This window comes from Hypomesus transpacificus, chromosome 1, assembly GCF_021917145.1.
Source record: "Hypomesus transpacificus isolate Combined female chromosome 1, fHypTra1, whole genome shotgun sequence".
Lineage (NCBI taxonomy): Eukaryota > Metazoa > Chordata > Actinopteri > Osmeriformes > Osmeridae > Hypomesus > Hypomesus transpacificus.
The window spans coordinates 2193334-2217713 of record NC_061060.1 but is presented as its reverse complement, the minus strand read 5'-3'; the positions used below and the strand labels follow the sequence as shown (position 1 = coordinate 2217713).

At 49.8% G+C, this 24380-nt stretch overlaps 2 protein-coding genes across 3 annotated transcripts; one reads left to right on the top strand and one right to left on the bottom strand.

Moving 5' to 3' along the window:
- On the top strand, positions 1 to 14325 carry polr2b (RNA polymerase II subunit B). The gene is made up of 25 exons (XM_047023326.1): positions 1 to 148; positions 639 to 711; positions 832 to 982; positions 1539 to 1651; positions 3386 to 3605; positions 3861 to 4019; positions 4352 to 4516; positions 4786 to 4982; positions 5283 to 5402; positions 5528 to 5714; positions 8068 to 8211; positions 8679 to 8818; positions 9021 to 9132; positions 9274 to 9428; positions 9719 to 9917; positions 10376 to 10544; positions 10827 to 10923; positions 11029 to 11123; positions 11324 to 11574; positions 12208 to 12297; positions 12614 to 12721; positions 12819 to 12932; positions 13154 to 13314; positions 13648 to 13843; positions 14200 to 14325. The coding sequence occupies exons 1-25, from the start codon at positions 130 to 132 to the stop codon at positions 14287 to 14289; spliced, it is 3525 nt and encodes a 1174-aa protein (XP_046879282.1). The 5' UTR covers positions 1 to 129; the 3' UTR covers positions 14290 to 14325.
- A 317-nt stretch (positions 14326 to 14642) lies between these two features.
- Positions 14643 to 23034, bottom strand: igfbp7 (insulin-like growth factor binding protein 7). Of its 2 annotated transcripts, none has more exons than XM_047023375.1 (5): positions 22518 to 23034; positions 20711 to 20820; positions 18048 to 18152; positions 16972 to 17098; positions 14643 to 15891 (listed from the first exon to the last, which is right to left on the bottom strand). In XM_047023375.1, exons 1-5 carry the CDS (start codon positions 22939 to 22941, stop codon positions 15869 to 15871), a joined length of 789 nt encoding a protein of 262 aa, XP_046879331.1. In that variant the 5' UTR covers positions 22942 to 23034; the 3' UTR covers positions 14643 to 15868. The 2 variants fall into 2 exon arrangements, with proteins under 2 accessions (XP_046879331.1, XP_046879321.1); XM_047023365.1 differs by lacking the exon at positions 14643 to 15891 and adding an exon at positions 16106 to 16248.
- Positions 23035 to 24380: the final 1346 nt, after the last annotated feature.

Here is a 24380-nt window from a genome sequence, read left to right as displayed (position 1 = left end):
ACGTTTAGCTTAGTAGCTAGCAGAGTGCATAACGTTAGCCAACGTTAAGCACACTGTTGAAACAATCAGATACAATTCTCCGTATCGTATACGTTTCTGCGTATTAACGGGAATATTTAGGATTCAGTAATGTATGACCAAGATGAGGGTGAGTTTGACGTTGACGTATATTTGACCAATGCATTTTAGAGAGTTATATGAAGTCATTAGCCTAACGTTATGGGGAAGCTAATATGGCGCCAGTACCGCATCAATGAGAGTTATGAAGTGCTAAATACTGTATGTCGATAAATTATAAAAAATAAATAACTGGTGCCGATCTAGCTACCTGAACCCTGGTGTTTCCCGTGACTTCGTATATTGATCTGTACAGTGGCTCACCAACTGTGTGTACTGTACTTATTTATCTCCACTTACATCGCTAGCTAGCTCTAGCTAACGTAGTCTAGCGGTTTCAAGTTTGTTTGACCTGCATTAGAGTTATAGAAACATAGCCTTGGTTACATTAGACAGCCACTTCACTAGTTATCTTTATAAATACATTTAAAATGGGGTATTGACCAAATATTTTTTCACAGTCACCCTATCTTGCTTGTCATTTCAGAAGGAAAATGTACTTGTTCTGTTATGATATTTAGATATCCAATATGATGAAGATGAAGATGAAATCACACCAGATTTGTGGCAGGAAGCTTGCTGGATTGTCATCAGGTAAAGTAGCGCTCCAAAAACTCATAAAACGCGGTCAGAAGTAAACGCACTTTCTTTACTATTCCACATCAATATATTTTTTACTATTCAACCCCCCCCCCCCCCCCCCCCCCCCCCCAGCTCCTATTTTGATGAGAAGGGCTTGGTGCGGCAGCAGCTGGACTCCTTTGACGAGTTCATCCAGATGTCCGTGCAGAGGATCGTGGAGGATGCCCCTCCCATCGACCTGCAGGCTGAGGCCCAACACACGTCAGGAGAGGTGGAAGAGCCGGTGAGCGACCAGCCGCCACAGACATGACAGCGCTGGGTCTCTGGAGCATTTTAGTGACATGTTATTCCTCAGCTTCATTCGGACGCTTTTATCCAAAAAAAAAAAAAAAAAAAGCGAAACATAAATAGTTTATTTAGACAGTACAACAGAAGATCAAGGATTGGAATTGCAGCTCTACTGTATTTCGGTGGTTAATCTTTTACATACATTCATTCATTTAGCAGACGCTTTTATCCAAAGCGACTTCCAAGAGAGAATTTGCTCTTCAGGTGTTGGTGCAGACAAACATACTAGTAAAATATATAAAGATAAAAAGATTTGTGTTAAGGATATATGTCATATATTTTTAAAATTATAATAAGAAAAAAAGTTTAAATTTAGAATAACAATTTAGTTTCCATATGTTTGACCCCATGACCAAATTCATTGAGTCAGAGGCCATCCCTCACTAGGTCAAAGGTCATCTCACATGAAGGAGGTATGCGCTGTGCAGAGATGTGTCCCTCCATCCTGTAACCCCACCGGCCCGTCTGAATAACACGTTGTGTCTCCGCAGCCTCGGTACCTGCTGAAGTTTGAGCAGATCTACCTGTCCAAGCCCACCCACTGGGAGAGGGATGGGGCCCCCTCGCCCATGATGCCCAACGAGGCCAGACTCCGAAACCTCACGTACGTCTGCCTGCCTTACCTCCTTCACCTCCCCTCCTTCATCTCCCCTCCTTCATGTCCCCTCCTTCATCTCCCCTCCTTCATCTCTCCTACTTCACCTCCCCTCCTTCATCTCCCCTCCTTCATCTCTCCTCCTTCACCTCCCCTCCTTCACTTCCCCTCCTTCACCTCCCCTCCTTCACCTCCCCTCCTTCACCTCTCCTCCTTCACTTCCCCTCCTTCATCTCCCCTCTTTCACCTCCCCTCCTTCACCTCCCCTCCTTTATCTCCCCTCCTTCATCTCCCCTCCTTCACCTCCCCTCCTTCACCTCCCCTCCTTTATCTCCCCTCTTTCACCTCCCCTCCTTCATCTCCCCTCCTTCACCTCCCCTCCTTCACCTCCCCTCCTTCACCTCCCCTCCTTCATCTCCCCTCCTTCACCTCCCCTCCTTCACCTCTCCTCCTTCACTTCCCCTCCTTCATCTCCCCTCTTTCACCTCCCCTCCTTCACCTCCCCTCCTTTATCTCCCCTCCTTCATCTCCCCTCCTTCACCTCCCCTCCTTCACCTCCCCTCCTTTATCTCCCCTCTTTCACCTCCCCTCCTTCATCTCCCCTACTTCATGTCCCCTCCTTCATGTCCCCTCCTTCATCTCCCCTCCTTCATCTCTCCTCCTTCACTTCCCCTCCTTCATCTCCCCTCTTTCACCTCCCCTCTTTCACCTCCCCTCCTTTATCTCCCCTCCTTTATCTCCCCTCCTTCATCTCCCCTCCTTCACCTCCCCTCCTTCACTTCCCCTCCTTCATCTCCCCTCTTTCACCTCCCCTCCTTCATCTCCCCTCCTTCACCTCCCCTCCTTCACCTCCCCTCCTTCATCTCCCCTCTTTCACCTCCCCTCCTTCATCTCTCCTCCTTCACCTCCCCTCCTTCATCTCCCCTCCTTCATCTCTCCTCCTTCACCTACCCTCCTTCATCTCCCCTCCTTCATCTCTCCTCCTTCACCTCCCCTCCTTCACTTCCCCTCCTTCACCTCCCCTCCTTCACCTCCCCTCCTTCACCTCTCCTCCTTCACTTCCCCTCCTTCATCTCCCCTCTTTCACCTCCCCTCCTTCACCTCCCCTCCTTTATCTCCCCTCCTTCATCTCCCCTCCTTCACCTCCCCTCCTTCACCTCCCCTCCTTTATCTCCCCTCTTTCACCTCCCCTCCTTCATCTCCCCTCCTTCATGTCCCCTCCTTCATGTCCCCTCCTTCATCTCCCCTCCTTCATCTCTCCTCCTTCACTTCCCCTCCTTCATCTCCCCTCTTTCACCTCCCCTCCTTCACCTCCCCTCCTTTATCTCCCCTCCTTCATCTCCCCTCCTTCACCTCCCCTCCTTCACTTCCCCTCCTTCATCTCCCCTCTTTCACCTCCCCTCCTTCATCTCCCCTCCTTCACCTCCCCTCCTTCACCTCCCCTCCTTCATCTCCCCTCTTTCACCTCCCCTCCTTCATCTCTCCTCCTTCACCTCCCCTCCTTCATCTCCCCTCCTTCATCTCCAGTTGACGCAGTTATTCACAGCCGTCTATGGCAACACCAGCATCATAAACACAGTCGGCTGGACCACAATGGCATATAAAAAATACAAAGGGGCGTTTAAATGGATGTAAATAAATAAAATTGTCACAATGGAGGAAGAACAAAAATGCTTTGGCGTTGTAAAAAGTCTTCTGAATGAATAGACTAAGTTGACCTTTGACCCCTCATGTCCCATGCAGGTACTCTGCTCCCCTGTACGTGGACATCACCAAGACCATCATCAAGGAGGGGGAGGACCAGCTGCTGACACAGCACCAGAAGACCTTCATCGGGAAGATCCCCATCATGCTGAGGTCCACCTACTGCCTGCTCAGCGGCCTGACCGACCGAGATCTCTGCGAGCTCAACGAGTGTCCTCTGGACCCTGGAGGCTACTTCATCATCAACGGCTCTGAGAAGGTAGAGGGAGGGGAGAGTTACAGAGGGGGAGATTCAGAGAGGGAAGGTGGGAAAGGCAGAGAGAGGGATGGCTGGATGGATGGAGAGAGGCAGAGACAAGGGGGAGGGACAGGCTGAGAGTGGGGGAGGGAAGGAGAGTTAAAAGAGGGAGGGACGGATGGATTTGTGTTTTCAACTTGTCCCATAGATCGTCTCAATCGAATCATCCCTGGCCCTTTCAAACAACCATTAACGATTCTCTGTGGGTTCCGGCAGGTTCTGATCGCCCAGGAGAAGATGGCCACCAACACAGTGTACGTGTTTGCCAAGAAGGACTCCAAGTACGCCTACACGGGGGAGTGTCGATCCTGCCTGGAGAACTCCTCCCGCCCCACCAGCTCCATCTGGGTCAGCATGATGGCCAGAGGAGGACAGGTGAGAGACCGCACAGCTGCCCCCTCCTGGCCAGACCTCCACCCTACCTCCACCCAGTCCTGTCTGACTGGCTTATCTAGTCGTCTTATCAAGCCATCTTTTCTGTCTGGCTATCTCTCTCTCTCACTCTCTCTCTCTCTCTCTCCATATCTACATACAAATTGCTGAAGCATGGCCTGTTTCCAGTTTAGTTCCTGTTCCTGTTGTCTCTCTTTTGTAAAGCTCTCTATTGGAAGTCGCTTTGGATAAAAGCGTCTGCTAAATGTAAATGTAATGTAAATGTCTCATAGCACCACTAACCGCCCGTTTACCGGTGTGGGCGTGTCTTCCAGGGAGTGAAGAAGAGTGCCATTGGTCAGAGGATCGTCTCCACCCTGCCTTACATCAGACAGGAAGTGCCCATCATCATCGTGTTCCGTGCCCTGGGCTTTGTGTCCGACAGGGACATCCTGGAACACATTATCTATGACTTTGATGACCCTGAGATGATGGAGATGGTATTGAAACACACCCCAGATTTTTGGATTAAAAACGATTAGCATGACAACATTTAGCAGATGGCATATTACCTTTTCCTTTTAGAAACAGAATCCTTAATCCTCCTATGTCTGTCTCCTGGCCACTCCGATGTCTCTCTGACTCTCCTATGCCTCCCTGACTCACCTGTGACTTCCTGTCTCTCCCTGCCTCTCCTGTCTCTCCCTGCCTCTCCTGTCTCTCCCTGCCTCTCCTGTGCCTCCCTGCCTCTCCCGTGGCCTCTGTGCAGGTGAAGCCGTCCCTGGACGAGGCCTTTGTCATCCAGGAGCAGAACGTGGCTCTCAACTTCATCGGCTCCCGAGGAGCCAAGCCTGGAGTCACCAAGGAGAGGAGGATCAAGTACGCCAAGGAGGTGCTGCAGAAGGAGGTGCTGCCTCACGTGGGAGTCAGCGACTTCTGCGAGACCAAGAAAGCCTACTTCCTAGGGTGGGGGCCGGGATCATGTTGTGTTTACATCTCAAATCAAACTTGATTTGTATAGCACTTTGAAGAGGGAGTGTCTCAGAGGGCTGAGATCAGCACCTATAACCAGCCTAACCACCTTCGCTGACTCAAAGCGGCATACAGAGAGACATTTGAACTAGGCTGACTGGTCTGTGTGTGTGTGTGTGTGTGTGTGTGTGTGTGTGTGTGTGTGTGTGTGTGTGTGTGTGTGTGTGTGTGTGTGTGTGTGTGTGTGTGTGTGTGTGTGTGTGTGTGTGTGTGTGTGTGTGTGTGTGTGTGTAGGTATATGGTACACCGACTCCTCCTGGCAGCCCTGGGGAGGAGGGAGCTGGATGACAGAGATCACTATGGAAACAAGAGGTTGGACCTGGCTGGTCCATTGTTGGCCTTCCTGTTCAGAGGGTAAGATCTCCCTCAGCCAATCACAGATCTCCCTCAGCCAATCACAGATCTCCCTCAGCCAATCACAGATCTCCCTCAGCCAAACATCTGCAAAGGACTAACCGTTTTTACTTGATCAAACCCAGAATGTTTAAGAACTTGCTGAAGGAGATCAGGATCTATGCTCAGAAGTTCATTGACCGAGGGAAGGACTTCAACCTGGAACTGGCCATCAAGACTCGCATCATCTCTGACGGGCTCAAGTACTCCCTGGCCACGGGGAACTGGGGCGACGTGAAGAAAGCCCATCAGGCCAGGGCTGGGGTATCCCAGGTAAGAGATACAGGGCTGGGGTATCCCAGGTAGGAGATACAGGGCTGGGGTATCCCAGGTAGGAGATACAGGGCTGGGGTATCCCAGGTAGGAGATACAGGGCTGGGGTATCCCAGGTAGGAGATACAGGGCTGGGGTATCCCAGGTAAGAGATACAGGGCTGGGGTATCCCAGGTAGGAGATACAGGGCTGGGGTATCCCAGGTAGGAGATACAGGGCTGGGGTATCCCAGGTAGGAGATACAGGGCTGGGGTATCCCAGGTAAGAGATACAGGGCTGGGGTATCCCAGGTAGGAGATACAGGGCTGGGGTATCTCAGGTAGGAGATACAGGGCTGGGGTATCTCAGGTAAGAGATACAGGGCTGGGGTATCTCAGGTAGGAGATACAGGGCTGGGGTATCTCAGGTAGGAGATACAGGGCTGGGGTATCTCAGGTAAGAGATACAGGGCTGGGGTATCTCAGGTAGGAGATACAGGGCTGGGGTATCTCAGGTAGGAGATACAGGGCTGGGGTATCTCAGGTAAGAGATACAGGGCTGGGGTATCTCAGGTAGGAGATACAGGGCTGGGGTATCTCAGGTAGGAGATACAGGGCTGGGGTATCTCAGGTAAGAGATACAGGGCTGGGGTATCTCAGGTAGGAGATACAGGGCTGGGGTATCTCAGGTAGGAGATACAGGGCTGGGGTATCTCAGGTAGGAGATACAGGGCTGGGGTATCTCAGGTAGGAGATACAGGGCTGGGGTATCTCAGGTAAGAGATACAGGGCTGGGGTATCTCAGGTAGGAGATACAGGGCTGGGGTATCTCAGGTAGGAGATACAGGGCTGGGGTATCCCAGGTAAGAGATACAGGGTTGGGGTATCCCAGGTAAGAGATACAGGGCTGGGGTATCCCAGGTAGGAGATACAGGGCTGGGGTATCTCAGGTAGGAGATACAGGGCTGGGGTATCTCAGGTAAGAGATACAGGGCTGGGGTATCTCAGGTAGGAGATACAGGGCTGGGGTATCCCAGGTAAGAGATACAGGGTTGGGGTATCCCAGGTAAGAGATACAGGGTTGGGGTATCCCAGGTAAGAGATACAGGGCTGGGGTATCTCAGGTAGGAGATACAGGGCTGGGGTATCTCAGGTAGGAGATACAGAGCTGGGGTATCTCAGGTAGGAGATACAGGGCTGGGGTATCCCAGGTAAGAGATACAGGGCTGGGGTATCCCAGGTAAGAGATACAGGGCTGGGGTATCCCAGGTAGAAGATACAGGGCTGGGGTATCCCAGGTAAGAGATACAGGGCTGGGGTATCTCAGGTAGGAGATACAGGGCTGGGGTATCCCAGGTAGGAGATACAGGGCTGGGGTATCTCAGGTAGGAGATACAGGGTTGGGGTATCCCAGGTAGGAGATACAGGGCTGGGGTATCCCAGGTAAGAGATACAGGGTTGGGGTATCTCAGGTAAGAGATACAGGGCTGGGGTATCTCAGGTAGGAGATACAGGGCTGGGGTATCCCAGGTAAGAGATACAGGGCTGGGGTATCCCAGGTAGGAGATACAGGGCTGGGGTATCCCAGGTAAGAGATACAGGGCTGGGGTATCCCAGGTAAGAGATACAGGGCTGGGGTATCCCAGGTAAGAGATACAGGGCTGGGGTATCTCAGGTAGGAGATACAGGGCTGGGGTATCCCAGGTAGGAGATACAGGGCTGGGGTATCCCAGGTAAGAGATACAGGGCTGGGATATCTCAGGTAGGAGATACAGGGCTGGGGTATCTCAGGTAAGAGATACAGGGCTGGGGTATCTCAGGTAAGAGATACAGGGCTGGGGTATCCCAGGTAAGAGATACAGGGCTGGGGTATATCAGGTAGGAGATACAGGGCTGGGGTATCCCAGGTAAGAGATACAGGGCTGGGATATCTCAGGTAGGAGATACAGGGCTGGGGTATCTCAGGTAAGAGATACAGGGCTGGGGTATCCCAGGTAAGAGATACAGGGCTGGGGTATCTCAGGTAGGAGATACAGGGCTGGGGTATCTCAGGTAAGAGATACAGGGCTGGGGTATCCCAGGTAAGAGATACAGGGCTGGGGTATCTCAGGTAAGAGATACAGGGCTGGGGTATCATTAAGTGTATTAATGTAATAATGAATAAACAGTAAGCATTTCATCTGACCCCACTGTGTCACTGCACAGGGTTCTCAGTATCCATCAATCTCTGTTCCAGTCTTAAAGACAGCATGTTGTCTTGTCTGTCTCCACCCGAGCTAGCAGCGCTCCAACTCTCCTCTGTCTCTCCTCTGTCTCTCCTCTGCCTGTCCTCTGCCTCTCCTCTTCCTCTCCCCTGCCTCGCCTCTGTCTCGTAGGTGTTGAACCGTCTGACCTTCGCCTCCACCCTCTCCCATCTCCGGCGCGTCAACTCCCCCATCGGCCGGGACGGCAAGCTGGCTAAGCCCCGGCAGCTCCATAACACCTTGTGGGGGATGGTGTGTCCTGCAGAGACCCCAGAGGTAGGCTGGTCCCCCCCCCCAGCCCTCCTCACTGGTCAGGGCTGACATGGGGTTGAACCTGGGCCTTGTGGTTAAGGCTTGGTAGCACTGTCTAGGAAGTAGCTATAGCACTTAAAAAAAAAAAAAAAAAACTCTTTAATTATATATATTTGTACTCATTTACATGCTTTTATCTAAAAGTACACACACACAGTTTATATCTAAAATACAGCATGGATATCAGGCATTAGAAGTGAGGAATTATTTATAACAGTATTTTGATCGGTCAGAGTCAAGGAACGGTCTGTATTTACCAGCCACAATAACCACGTCCTTCCACACATCCGTCCACACATCCATCTGCAGTGAAATGCTCCACCAGCCACACTGCACCCAACACACTACTGAGCCGAGCTCTCCTAAGAAGCCGTAGCTCCACACAGCCACGGCTCCTGTTAACAGCAGGTGTGTGTGTTTCCCCCTCCCAGGGGCACGCTGTAGGGCTGGTGAAGAACCTGGCCCTCATGGCCTACATCTCCGTGGGCTCGCAGCCCTCGCCCATCCTGGAGTTCCTGGAGGAGTGGAGCATGGAGAACCTGGAGGAGATCTCACCAGCTGCTATCGCTGAGTAGGACACAGTAATACACGCCTCCGCCACCAGGTGGCAGCACCACACCCAGAACCAGGCTGAAACGGAAATGGCCGCTAGTCTCTGAGTAATATTGTCACGGCTGTATCATAAGAATAACAGAGCATGTACAGTGAACTGATGATCGTACCTGGTCAGTATATTAAAGCAGCTTTTGTCCTCCTCCCTTCACCCTCCACAGCGCCACCAAGATCTTTGTGAACGGCTGTTGGGTGGGGATCCACAAGGACCCGGAGCAGCTGATGAACACCCTGAGGAAACTGAGGAGGCAGATGGACATCATCGTGTCTGAGGTGAAAATACAAACCCGACTCCAACTTTATTGATACAGGACGGCAGCCCCTGTCTGGAGGACGGCAGACCGGCTGAGCTTTGTGTGTGGTGTGATATCCTGGTTATGGACTGTGTGGGTGTGCGTGTGTGTGTGCGTCCAGGTGTCCATGATCAGGGACATCAGAGAGAGGGAGATCAGGATCTACACGGACGCAGGCAGGATCTGTCGCCCCCTGCTGATCGTAGAGAAACAGAAGCTGCTGCTGAAGAGGAGACACATCGACCAGCTGAAGGAGAGAGAGTACAACAACTACAGGTGGGTCCTGGGAGGCCATGCTAGAGGACGAGGGGAGAGGATGAGGGTAGAGGATGAGGGGAGAGGACGAGGGGAGAGGACGAGGGGAGAGGACGAGGGGAGAGGACGAGGGTAGAGGACGAGGGTAGAGGATGAGGGTAGAGGATGAGCTTGGAGGATGAGCTTGGAGGATGAGCTTAGGGGATGATGTGGGGGCTGATAATGTTGAGGGATGATGTTAGAGGATGATGTTGAGGGAACATGTTAGAGGATGATGTTAGAGGATGATGTTGAGGGTTGTGTGTCCCCAGCTGGCAGGACCTGGTGGCCAGTGGGGTGGTGGAGTACATCGACACCCTGGAGGAGGAGACGGTGATGCTGGCCATGACCCCTGATGACCTCCAGGAGAAGGGCGTGGCCTACTGCTCCACCTACACCCACTGTGAGATCCACCCCTCCATGATCCTGGGGGTGTGTGCCTCCATCATCCCCTTCCCTGACCACAACCAGGTAAGACCACCACCAGGTAGAACCACCACCAGGTAGAACCACCACCAGGTAGAACCACAACCAGGTAAGACCACCACCAGGTAGAACCACCACCAGGTAGAACCACCACCAGGTAGAACCACAACCAGGTAAGACCACCACCAGGTAGAACCACCACCAGGTAGAACCACCACCAGGTGGAACCACCACCAGGTAGAACCACAATCAGGTAGAACCACCACCAGGTAGAACCACAACCAGGTAAGACCACCACCAGGTAGAACCACCACCAGGTAGAACCACCACCAGGTAGAACCACCACCAGGTGGAACCACAATCAGGTAGAACCACCACCAGGTAGAACCACCACCAGGTAGAACCACCACCAGATAGAACCACAATCAGGTAGAACCACAATCAGGTAGAACCACAATAGTAAATCCGCAGGGTTAGGATGTGATTGTCTGTGTTGTGTCCAGTCTCCCAGGAACACGTACCAGTCTGCCATGGGGAAGCAGGCCATGGGCGTGTACATCACCAACTTCCACGTGCGCATGGACACCCTGGCCCACGTGCTGTACTACCCCCAGAAGCCCCTGGTCACCACCCGCTCCATGGAGTACCTGCGCTTCAGAGAGCTGCCCGCAGGTCAGGGAGGGCTGGGGGCAGGCCAGGGAGGGGAGGGCTGGGGGCAGGCCAGGGAGGGGAGGGCTGGGGGCAGGCCAGGGAGGGGAGGGCTGGGGGCAGGCCAGGGAGAGAGGGAGGGGGCAGGCCAGGGAGGGAGGGAGGGGGCAGGCTGGGGAGGGGGCAGGCTGGGGAGGGGGCAGGCTGGGGAGGCCGTTTGGTTTTAGGGTAGATAGTGTTGATTGAGGCTGTAGGAGACCTGCCTGTTACTGGTTGTGATGTATGACCTCTGTATGACCTCTGTAGGGATCAACTCTATTGTGGCTATTGCCTCGTATACTGGATACAACCAGGAGGACTCTGTCATCATGAACAGATCTGCTGTGGACCGGGGATTCTTCAGGTGTGTGTCGTCTATGATCTTTATCTCATAGAATACGACCCTGCATCTAAACATCCTCCTTGTCAGGAACTAACCCATATTGATGTGTGTGTGTGTGTGTTCCAGGTCTGTGTTCTACCGCTCATACAAAGAACAGGAGTCGAAGAAGGGCTTTGAGCAGGAGGAGATCTTTGAGAAGCCCACCAGAGAGACCTGCCAGGGTAGGTACCGGGCTCTGACACTGCTCTGAGAGAAACCTGACCTCCCTGCTTCGTTTGGGGATTTCTATAGCTGGGACTAGGGTGTAAACTAAGATCTGTGTACCATTGGATGTACTCGCACTGTAAAGCATGGCTGAACCGACACACCGTACTTCCTGTGGAGCTGTGGACCGACCAGCCCTCCTCCCTCTCTCTCCTAGGGATGAGGCACGCCATTTACGACAAGCTGGACGACGACGGGCTGATCGCGCCCGGCGTGAGAGTGTCCGGCGAGGACGTCATCATCGGCAAGACGGTGACGCTGCCGGAGAACGATGACGAGCTGGACAGTACCAACCGCCGCTACACCAAGAGGGACTGCAGCACCTTCCTCCGCACCAGCGAGACGGGCATCGTAGACCAGGTCATGGTCACCCTCAACCAGGAGGGCTACAAGTTCTGCAAGATCAGGGTGAGAAGTCGGCTGTACGGAGGGACAGGAAGGGGTCTGGTTTTTACGGTTGTGTGAGTTCTGCAGGGTCGGGGCGTGGCACATTCTTAAGAGAGGTTGTTTTTCTTCTTGTAGCAGAAAAAGCTTTTAGCCAATGTTTGGGCTTTTGACCCTGAAGTCTGATCTTGGAGTCAAGGAAACTCCAACTTTTTCTTCTTCTGTTTGTTGTTCCCAATTCGAGTCGAAATGACTCATTAACTCAGTAACTATCATGGCACCTTTTCCTGTTTGTAAGACCGTGTATCCAATGAGCATCAGGTTGTAAACTCGGGTAACAAATCACCCAGGCTGACAGCTTCTCCTGCTGAGTCCCAGGTAAAGGTTAAGCATGTGTGACAGACAAGGGATGGACAGGTTTGAATGCGCCGTAATGTGAGTGCTCCAGGGCAGCATTCTCTCCCAGTGACAGCAACCTCAATCCTCCTGAGGTGAGCTCACATGCCTGGCTCCCTGACGGGGCTGCGATGACAGATGGCCTGGCTGCGTGCACTCAGCTGACAGGGGGTGGGGATCTCTGCTGCCTCGAGGCTGTGGGCCTCCCAGAGGCCCCTCTGCTCTCGTCTGGCCCTAAACTTGATCTGTCGTTTCCTGCAGGTCCGCTCGGTTCGTATTCCCCAGATCGGTGACAAGTTTGCCAGTCGGCATGGACAGAAGGGGACCTGTGGGATCCAGTACAGACAGGAGGTAAAGAGTCCACACTGCGGTTCACCCCCTTGAAGGTGTGATACACAGTTTGTAGCTGAGCGGGGAGAGACTGGGGGTCACACATATCACCTTTGTGAAAGATAATATGCCTCCGAAACTGGTTTTGGGACCATTAGAGAGTGAACCTGTTGTCTCCTTTCTCTGTTCCTCTCTCCCTACTTCTCTTTGTTCCTCTCGCCCTCGTTCTCCCTCTCTTTGTCTTCTCCCTCTCTCCCTCTCCCTCCTTTTTGTCTTCTGCCTCTCCCTCTCTTTGTCTCCCTTTCTCTCTCCCCCCCCTCCCTCCCTCTCTCCTTAGGACATGCCGTTCACATGCGAGGGCATCACCCCAGACATCATCATCAACCCCCACGCCATCCCCTCCAGAATGACAGTTGGCCATTTGATCGAGTGTCTGCAGGGCAAGGTACTGTCATCTTACTGGTCTCTAAGATCATCTGTTGGTCGCTCTCTGTCAGCTTACCTGTCTCTCTTTCACCCTCCCTGTCTCTCTGTCCCTCCAGGTGTCTGCAAACAAGGGTGAGATTGGCGATGCCACGCCCTTCAACGATGCTGTGAACGTGCAGAAGGTGTCCAACCTGCTATCTGAGTACGGCTACCATCTCCGTGGAAACGAGGTGAGCTCCGTCCGTCCAGAGAACACCTGTATCTATCCCTCCAGCTATGCCTCCATCCATCCATCCATCCATTCATCCATCCCTCTATCTCTCTCTCCCTCCCTCCCTCCCTCCCTCCCTCCCTCCCTCCCTCCCTCCCTCCCTCCCTCCCTCCCTCCCTCCCTCCCTCCCTCCCTCCCTCCCTCCCTCCCTCCCTGACTGATTCCATCTTGCTCCTCCAGGTGCTCTACAACGGGTTCACGGGCCGCAAGCTCACCTCCCAGATCTTCATCGGTCCCACCTACTACCAGCGTCTGAAGCACATGGTGGATGACAAGATCCACTCCCGTGCCCGTGGGCCTGTCCAGATCCTCAACAGGCAGCCCATGGAGGGACGATCACGGTAAGGCTCCCTGGGCACCGCGGGCCAGCACCACTACCAGGGGTCAGGGGTTAGAGCATTTGGGGGTCATAAGGGCACGGGTTCAAATCCCCGACCCCCTTTTGGGATGAAAGTGTCGGCTAAATGCATACAGGACATTGGTCATTTAAAATGTGTGTGTATAGATACTGTATACACACACGCATATATAAAGTGTCCGTTTGTTACATGTGTATAGAAGTGTGCTGTCTGTCGTTAGCTGTATGTACACGTCACACGGAGGGTCGTGCCAGTGTGTGGAGTGATGCGGGTGGATCTCACCCACGCCCCCCTCTCTCTCTCTCCGCTCCTCAGTGACGGAGGCCTACGTTTCGGAGAGATGGAGCGTGATTGCCAGATCGCCCACGGAGCGGCTCAGTTCCTGAAGGAGAGGCTGTTCGAGGCGTCTGACCCCTACCAGGTCCACGTGTGTAACCTGTGCGGCCTGATGGCCATCGCCAACACGCGCACACACACCTACGAGTGCCGGGGCTGCCGCAACAAAACCCAGGTGCATGCTCGCTCACTGTCCTTCTCTTACAGAGAGACACGGCTGCATGTGTGCTCTATATTCAAAGGTCTGCTAAAGGAATTCAACCATATGTTTAATTCTGGTTTGGTAGCTATTCTGTTCCAGTGATGGATCCAGAGACCATATGAGTTGCGTATTCGTAGATGAGTGTTTGTTTGAGTGGACCACTACTGTTGAACTGTAGCTAGGGATGTTAATCATGAATCGATTACTTGCTGTAAAAAAAATGCAGTGCATTTTATATCTTGTTGTTAACGTGTTCAACTATTGGTTAAGGAAAAAGGCAAGAAATGTTTAACCCCAGCCTTAACCCTGTCCCCTCCTGGGTCCTCCAGATCTCGCTGGTGAGGATGCCGTACGCCTGCAAGCTGCTGTTCCAGGAGCTCATGTCCATGAGCATCGCCCCCCGCATGATGACCAGCTAGGGGGCGGAGCTCCGCGTGATGACCAGCTAGGGGGCGGAGCTCCGTCTAGGCACGTAATTATGTGTTGGAGGGATGTCAAAGACATCTTCTCCACAGAGAGAGAGGGATGAAGTGCGAGGAAGGGATGGATGGGGGGGGGGGGGGGGGGGGTTGAGGGAAAGGGAGAGGGGGGGAAGAGGATATTGGAAAGGTGTGCATCAAGAGAATGTAAAATGAAACTGAAGTTGGCTGATTTTGGTGCCAACTGTCATTTCCCTTTTTTGATGTATTGGAATGCATTTGTGTTGTAACGAAATGAAAAATAACATTTTGTCTCAGTTGTTTTTTGTAAAATTAGAAAAAATAAACACTTGTTTTTAATGGGGTGTGAAGTTTTTATTACAGTAATTAATCTGAGCAGCCACAGCTACCGCCTGTGAACGTATTTCATTATTCACCTTTCCATGTAACCAATCACTTCCAGTTTAACTGTACCAACACCTTGAAGTCAGATCTGTTTATTAGTAATATACGACATGATTCACATCATGGTATTAGTAAAGTCTTCTTTCAAAGTGAATACAACATAACATACAATGTCTGAATGGGGAAAAAAAGAAAAAAACTTAGAGCGGAGCCTGCAGATCCAGTGAGACTATTCTGGAGCTGCAGGACTCTGCTAACAGCACCAATAGTGTGGCTTCTCACTCAGACCCTTCCTCTTCCAAACCATCTCAAATGTATTGCTTATTCAACTCAGGCCTTACAGTACCACTGACATCCAAATCTTGTTTTGTTTGGTTGTTAAGCCCTTGGCATGCAAAAGCGATGGGATTATGTCAAAGTGCGAGAGAGTGTTTGTTTTGCCTGTGTGTATGTCTCCATCCCTCAGTACAAGTAGCTTATGTAAAAGCACGTCTGTGTGGCTTGTCAAGCCCTCTTAACGAGGAAGAATGATGTGAGTGCTTAACAGGAAGTCTGAGTTTTGTACATTGAAAATAAAGGAATGGCGGCTATACTGTTTACATTCAGGCTGTGTAGTTGACAAGTTGTTTTAAGTTGGTATCTGTCTGTTCCTGCTTTAACCAACAAACTGCTATTTTTATGTTGAGTATCCAGACTGTCGCTAAGCTATAAAAAATCAAAAACATTTAAAGAAGGAATAATTCACAAATATATCGTTATTTTTTAGGGATCAAGGGTGAGGCAGACTTGTAAAATACTTGTTTGGTGAGTTTGACAGAACATTGTGTACTCCATCATGTATTCTGAATATCATATAAAGCAATAATGATTTAACATCAACCTTTTACATAAATGATATGTGTGTGAAACCAATGAGAAGCCAAATGTAAGTCAAATGTTTGACGGGTGCAACCAAACATCAGTACAAAAGCTATAAATATAGTTTATATAATTTTTCTCTTTTTCTATGTAATGGAGTGATCAAATAAAAAAGTTTTGTGATAGAAAGCACCAGGACTGGAGGTCTTCCTGGTTCTGTGTTGGGGTTTGGTGGTGTTTGCGGTTGGGGGGGGTGGTTGGGGTCCTCTCCTGCCTCCTGATCCGGTCAGGAGTTGCCATGGGGACATCAGCACGCTCACAGCTCATCGTCCTTGGTCACTGAGAAGACACAAGCAGAGGACTGGGATGTTTCTGTCATCTGGGATCCATGTTTCACTTTCCTTTCCCTCTACCGAAGAATATCGTCCTCGGACACAAACTCCCTCCAGATCTCTGGTAGTGACAAAAGAAGGCTACAGCATAGACCTTTCAAGTAAATCCTGGAAGTTTTTTTTTTTATATGTATTTTTTTTTTTTAAACACCATCCAGCATTGTGAAAAAAATGAATTGCCTGCAGGGTGTTTTGGGCGTTCTTCAGAGACGTACAGGACGTCTCGTTCAGACAGCTTGGCAGCCCAGAGGATCCACCCCCTCAGCCTCAGGTCGCATGTGTCGGTGCTTGCAGGGAGTTACGCCTAGAGACACGTCTTTTGAGAGTGAGCTAGCCAGCCAGTTAGTCAACCTACCAGCTAGTCAGCCAGCCAGCCAGTCAACCAGACATATAACCAGCCAGCCAGTCAACCAGCCAGCCAGATATAACCGGACAGTCAAACAGCCAGATAGATAGCCAGCCAGTCAAACAGCCAGATATATAGCCAGCCAGTCAACCAGCCAGCCAGCCAGTCCCTCTCCTCCACATGCCCGGACAAGACAGGCTCCTCCTAAGGCCTAAGGGAGGCTTCTGAATTCCACAGAGAGACAGAACACATAGACATGTGCTAACCCTCCACACACACATGCAAACACACACACCAGCTGCATTCTAATCTAACTGATATACTGATGATACAGATGCACTTTTCCAAAGGACAGATATGCACCACAACTTTTTAGTTAGTCAAGGGTTTTTTACGGTTGTGTATCATGTTTTATATTTTCAATGTTCCTGTATTCTTAATTTGTAGTGTTATATTGCATATTGTTGTGAAGCTCTTTGTGATTTTTATCTGCGAGAAGTGCTATACAAATAAACTTGACTTCCTTTTTGTAATAACATACACTCGCTTCAGCGTGATCTTGTGTGTATGTATGCGTGTGTTGGTGTGAATGCTTGTGTGTGTGTGGCATGTGTATGCGTTTGCACATATGTGTGTGTGCGGAATGTGCTTGTGTGTGTGTTTGAACATGAGTGTGTGTACCTTTCTTGACAGGAATGTCATCGATGGACTCCACCACATGAATGACACCCATGGCGGACGCCTCTCCCTTGGCGTTGATAGCGTGACACTCGTAGGAGCCCTCCTCCTCCTTGGTCAGGGGGGAGATCTGAGAGGGACGACACGGTTACTCATTCAGCAGACGCTTTTGCCCAAACACACGTACACAACGTGCGTCTGGAAGATACCGCAGAAGTCAGAAGTGCGTAGTTGTACGGTATTTCGGTGGTCAGAGTCAAGGAACAGTCTGTATTTGTCCACTTCTCAAACTTTGTTTTGAAACTTTTCTATTCCATCTAGTGTGACCATCACCACAAGTATATACATCATTTTATGCAGAAAGATTGTTTGTGATTATTTAGCTGCCTGGGCAGTCCTGACCTGCACCTGGAGAACAGTACACGCACTCCCTATGCAAGCACAAACATCCAGCGTGATAACTCCTCACCAGCGAGGAACATAGAACAAGCTGACCCAGACTGAACAACGTTTGCTTTTCATTAACTACAGCGGTCACACTTCCTGTGGATGTAGTGGACGAGGGGACATGAATAATGTTTTAATAAGACTGTTTTTAATGGTTAACACTGGAAGGCAGCTGGGGCGACCTCTAGCACAATTCAGCGGTGGGTAGACAGATACCGAATTCTTCTCCCAAATTTGCTGTTCTGCGCTTACTTTGCTCTCAAGTGTGTGTGCATTTGTGTATGTGCCTGTATATTTAGATATGTGTGTGTATGTGTGTGTTGTCCCTGTACACAGGGGCACCACCAGGAATTTAGGGCCCTATGACAAAAAAATCGAATTGGGCCCCCTATGCACAGCTGTTGTCACCACATCTCAGTAAAAACAAAGAGATCATTGATGTTATTATTTGAAATATATATGCGCAATGATTACATTTACAAATGTAAATGTAATGTACTCAATGATGATGGTTTATATAATGTATAATTCTATATAATTTTTTACCTATTTTTTGGGGGCCCCTGTCAGTCAGGGGCCCTTGGAATTGTCCTAACTTTTCCCCCCTATACGGCTCCCCTGCCTGTACTCACCAGCACCCAGCCAGTGACCTCGTGCTTCTCTGGGCCTCCTCGAGTCTGGATGGCCAGGTTGTCTCTGTCACCCGGAAGCAGCTCGGTCTTCTTGCTGCTGGAGATCTGGAAGCGCCACAAAACATTACTTTACATTCACGTATTCATCTGACGCTTTTATCTGAATAGAAAAAGTACTGCAGAAGGTCAAGGATCAGAAGCGAGTGGTTCGAACAGTATTTCGGTGGACTATTATAGTTCTAAAGAATTTCAGATTCAAGGAACGGTCAGTAGCACGCCTATTTACTAGAGGCATCGCAAAGTAACATGTCAGCTAACAGGCACGTAAGCTAAACTCACAGAAACAACTATTCATACTGGATTTTCTGTAAGCTCAATATTGTGTCAGGCATTACATTAAGCAAGAAAAATAAGTTGTATGCCTATGTGCAGTCTCTCACATTGTGGGCCGTGAGAGTGAGAGAAATTCACATTTGACAGCTTTCATTCAATAGTTTCTAGTCGAAGTGAATCGAAATGTTATTTCTTTAAATTACCTCAGCTCATGCAGTAACACTCTGGGGTATGGAAACCGCCAACTGACGCTAAGGAAAGTTAGACTCAGGGGGGGGAGAAACCAGCGGTCCTGTGGATGACTCGTCAAGACTCGATACAAGTAGTGAAGGAATGAAGGATGACACACACATGACCCGACCTGTGAGGTCCACTTCATCCATCTCACATTGGAAGTGCTCTCCCCTCCTCTTTTCCCCCTCAGCAAGAAGTTGAGTGATAAGTCTTTTTTAGTGTCTTTGGGCAGCTTTTTTCGAGAGAATTTATAGCACGGTAATTCACTGTGACAGGAAATATTGCCTCCTACAGGAAAGAGTCACTCTCATAATCAGTAACAGTATCTTCACTCTATATATACTCTGAAGTTTCTTCCAACCCTCTGCTCCACCCCTCTCCCAATCTTTTTGTCTTTTTCCTAGCTTGACTCTACTTGCTCGCTTCATTATTCACTAAATATCCATCACTCCTTTATCCTCCCCCGTCTATCCTGCATGCCTATTCACATTCTTTCCCTTCTTTCTCCCTCCCTCTCTCATCTCCTCGTTCCTCCTCTCCTCTGCGCTTCTCTCAGACCCAGGGTCTTTGTGACACTATCTGAGAACAGTCCCCTAAAGAACATAGCTGGCTCACGGATGGAGTTACTGGAGAAACACACCCAAGGAAAGTTCCTCACATTCAGCAACAAACTATCTCTATACAGTTTGTTTTATCTTCCAGCCCTTTCCCCTTTCCCCTCAAGTGACTTTAACCACTTGCCAGGCTGCCATTGTTAATAACAACTTGGTCTTATTGACTTGCCTGGCTAAATAAAGGTTACAAAAAAACAAACAAAAAAAAACCTCAACTGACAGGCCAACGTCAGCTCAGCTAGCTACAGTAATTAAAACACAACGAAGGGGCCGTCCTTACGCTATGCACGTGGAATGTTCTCGCTTGGTGGACCTTTAATCCCCTCTCCTTAACATTCTCCTCCTGAAAGAGTTTGAAGCTTTGGAGGAGAAATCCTGAGGGTGTCCTTCATTTGCATGTAGAAAATACAGTAGGCTAGCTCTGTCAGGTTCAGGCAGATCTGCAGACCAGGCTCAAAGCACACATGACTGACTCAGAGGGCGACATCATGACTGGGGTTTATGAAGTCTCACTGTCCGTGTAAGCATGGAGTCTGAACTGTAGAATAGCAGGGTGTAATGTAGGACTTCCTGTCCTCTGGTTCCTGTGTTATTGTGTCCGTGTTGGGGGGGGGGGGGGGGGTGGGGGGGGGGGGGGGGGGGGGGGCAACAAAGCCCTCTCCTCATCCTCTCAGCCCGCTCTGACGTGTACACAGCCAGAGAAAACAAGAGGAGGAAGTGGATGAACGGAGGACTAGACTGGAACGTTCGCTGTGTTCCCGCTGAGAGTTTTGGTGGGAGATTTTCCTTGTATTCTCTGGGGGGGTTTAGGTTGGTTATGGGTGCTGATCTGTGGGCATCTGTTAAGATCTCTGTGACATTGCTTATTAAAAGGGCTATGCAAATAAAATTTGATATGACTGGAACATTTATGAATATCTCACTGTATCTACAGTAGCCTACAGTAGGAAGGCTGAATGACTGGGGGAATGTGACCCGAGAAGTTAACTTAAAACGCAGCAGATAAAAGTAGCCAGCGAGGATGGTCTTGTAGGGAACAACTCTCAGGATCAGAAAGGGAAAGAGGAGGCGTAAGCTTCCTATGTGAGACATAACAACATTCTTCCAGTGCGAGAGGGGAAACATCTATTTGGATATATCCAGTCTGTTCTCACAACAAAAAAAGATTGCGTTTACAAGCCAGAAGTACTCAAGGTCAAGATGTGGTGGACCGGAGCCAAGATCCAGTGAGACAAAACAGAGAAAAACGTCTGGCCAGATATTTTACGAAAGGCCAGGTAGAGAGAGGTACCACTTCCTTCATGTAGAAATATGTTTCTACATGAAGGAAGTGGTACTATGGGTGAGAGGAGAGAGTGACAGGAGAGAGGTGAGAGACTGAGGGGAGAGTGAGAGGATTGAGGAGAGAGAGTGAAAAGAATGTGTGAGACCCACAGCCAGGCAGGTGTTTTATGAACAGTTATCTCCTCTAACAGCTCCCACCTTCTTCCAGGTCACCACAGGGGTGGGAATACCGATGGCCTCACAGCTGAGGAAAACCTGGGAGCCAGTCACGTTGTAGACCTCGCCGGGGGCCGTCACAATGACAGGTGCTGGGGAGGAGAGGACAGAAAGAGAGAGAGAGACAAAGAGACAAAGAGAGAGAGTGAGAGTGAGAGAGTTAATATGCTGGAGATAGTCGCCAGGTCTACCTGCATGAGCTCATTTTCTCCTCAGGGTGGAATCACTGGAGCTAGCTCGGACAAGCTGAAAATGTCAAAGAGATATTCCGAAAAGGCGGATACTTGTTAAGACTTACATTATGGCTGACAATTTGTGTCATGAATATGTGCAAATACCTCAACCTGCTGAAGTCTGAAAGGAATTCTTCTCTAAGTAAATAATTATTCACCCCTACTTGTGGTTAAGAAAGCAATTCCTAACTTAGGAATCTGGTGAAATATTAACTGTAAACATTGTTGATACTTGCACACATCCAGTATTAAAGTCATCCAAAGATTAAACAAATAAGCCTATTCATGCTTTCAGTTAGTTTAGATTGAGTTGAAACTATGAACCATGAACATTTGGCATTTTTGACATTCTTGCAGATTTCTTGCAGTCTTGCAGATTTCAACACGTAATATTAACTCAATCAGAACAACAATGGAAAGGGGGATGGGTGTGGGTCAGTGGTAGAGTATTTGAAGCTGGAAGGGGTAGCCTCGAATTTGAACGCAGTATTATTTTACAGGGGCGAGGGATAGCCTTGAACTTGACCACAGCATTACTCTACGCTGACCCCTGGGCCTGGTGCTGGGTGGACATGCAGTTGCTCTCTGACCCTGCCCTGCTGGAAGAAAACAAAACAGCAGACAGTTGGGGCGTTTGGCGTGGCGTGACTTTTTCCGCCAGCCTTTGAAGTTCTCCCCCCGGGTCTCAAACCCCTTTCTCTGGACTAATCCTGAGCCGGCATGCAGCTATAATGGATCATGTGAAGGTTCACTGAACAGGCTCGGTTTAAAACAACAGGGTGTGTCTGTGTGCTTGTAAGCGGAGCAGTGTTGTTTGATCAAGAGCACATCTCTTTTCCAAAATGTCAAATCCCTCTTGGTGAAGCTGGAATTTCAGACATGTTGGCTCATCACCTATATGGACAAGATGCCACCCAGGAAAGACGGCTTTTAGTCAGGTTTTTTTTTTTTACATGAGTGAATTTCTGCTTGACAGGGATAGAGACATTGTAGAGGGGATGGAATAAAATGGCCTGGGCTGGAATCAAACCCGGGCATCTGCGATAAAGCTTCAGCTGTACACAGACAGGTGAGCCACCAGGGCTCCTGCCGTCAGTGGCTTGTTAACCACAGCTGGGGTAGACTTCAGGACAGTTTGTTTTGGCAGAGAGGGAGACAGAGGGGTGGTGTTAACTTTTCACTGCCATCCCCATGCCAGGATTATTATATTTTCTCTCATTCGTGTATAGGTAGTCAGTTCTGTACGTATACTCAGTCGGTACCTATAGCACTAGTGTCCTAGTACAGTAATGTACTGTTGTGTCATGCAAATTAAGAGTTTTAAGTGTATCAATACTATGGAAATTTGGAAACTATAATTTAATTTAGCGTACATTTGAAAAAACGTCAGGTAACCAAAATGATCCCCAAATGCCTACCCACTTGCTTCCCTATTATAGTGACGTTAAGGACCGTTATTTTCATGCACTGCACCTGTGTTTCTCCACGTTTCACAAGCGGGTAGACATAAATCTGAATTTATGATTCGACCGCTAACAGCTTCATGCAGTCCTCACCTGTCGCGCATTTCCCCTTATTCAGGACGTTGATTTCAGGCTTCTCTTCTTCCACGGCTTTTGCGCTGGCAGCTTTCAAGTCGCACCCGGTTTTATAGGTCACTCCGTCAGAGCCGCACACTTCGTAATTGGTCTTGCAGGCGCAAACGCCGAGTTTGGTCTTCTTGTTCTTGTCGTTTTTTACGCACTCCAGTCCAGACGCACAACGTTTTACCGAGGCACCGCGCCCACCGCAAACCTCCCCTTCTCCAGCCGCGCAAAGTGAACAGCACCCGCAAGAGTCAAGAACGGTGCCAGCCTTGCATCCCTCGACCGGGAGAGGGTCGCATAGACTGGGTTCGCAAGTGCCGCAGCTACGCACCACACGGTTGGCAGACGCGGAGAAAATGGCCAGGGACACTACAACGGTATATAGCACCAACATTTTTCCGAGTTCCAGTGTCGACTGTATGTATGACTTTGAAAATCTCACACTGTAACACAGCACAAATCTTATGTGAGTTTTTGTTCAAGTGTAACTGACCACGCCTCCAGTCCAGAATCTGTCCTGTACTTTTTTCCCTCGTACGTGCATAACGACGGTAACATCCCTCAGGTTTCTGAAGTAACAGTGAAACAGTCCATACAGAATAACATCCAGAGTTAAACTATCTCGACAACATGGCTTTCTTGCGTACAAACAAAAACGGCTAAATAACAGACACGAGCATGTATACATCTGCACTCCATTAAACCATTTAATGCAGTTCACACATTATAAAAAGGACACAAAATTACTTCATAAATAATAACCACTGATCATGACATTTCAACACAAGTATATTATAATTTACTACTCTGCATGAATCAATGTCCAACAGTTGAGTACAGTAAATATTGTGAACAGTATTGGTTAATTCCCTGTACCCAACAAAGTATTTCAAGCCCTAAATGCCATGGGCAAATGTCCCTCACCACGATCTGTCTCGAAAACTCCCAATCACACAAAGTATGCCAATATAATTTTCCACAACTACGGGGGAAACAGGTCACAGCTGGACTTGTGCATCAATTTCACTATACCAACTCTGCATGCAATGGTATGCAACATTCATGTGAAAATGGTGGTTTTGGTTTGGTGTCCTTGGACCACATGCACAGTGCTAGAACAGAGGAAGGCCCAGCCAGAGAGGCGTGTAGCAGGACCCAGACACACGGGGTGAGGTGCTCAAACTAGCGTGTTGGTGCTGGAGTCTCAGTGGAGCCTGGATAACCTTCATCTATCCAGAGCCACACCTCCTGACTGTGGGCCTCACACACACACACACACACACACACACACACACACACACACACACACACACACACACACACACTCCTCTCTCACTCACCCCTCTCACTCACCCCTCTCTCTCACCCCTCTCTCTCACCCCTCTCACTCTCTCCTCTCACTCACCCCTCTCTCTCACCCCTCTCTCTCACCCCTCTCTCTCACCCCTCTCACTCACCCCTCTCACTCACCCCTCTCACTCGCTCCTCTCACTCACCCCTCTCACTCACCCCTCTCACTCACCCCTCTCACTCTCTCCTCTCACTCACCCCTCTCACTCACCCCTCTCACTCTCTCCTCTCACTCACCCCTCTCACTCACCCCTCTCACTCACCCCTCTCACTCTCTCCTCTCACTCACCCCTCTCTCTCACCCCTCTCACTCTCTCCTCTCACTCTCTCCTCTCACTCACCCCTCTCACTCACCCCTCTCACTCGCTCCTCTCACTCACCCCTCTCACTCACCCCTCTCACTCTCACTCACCCCTCTCACTCACCCCTCTCACTCTCTCCTCTCACTCACCCCTCTCACTCACCCCTCTCACTCTCTCCTCT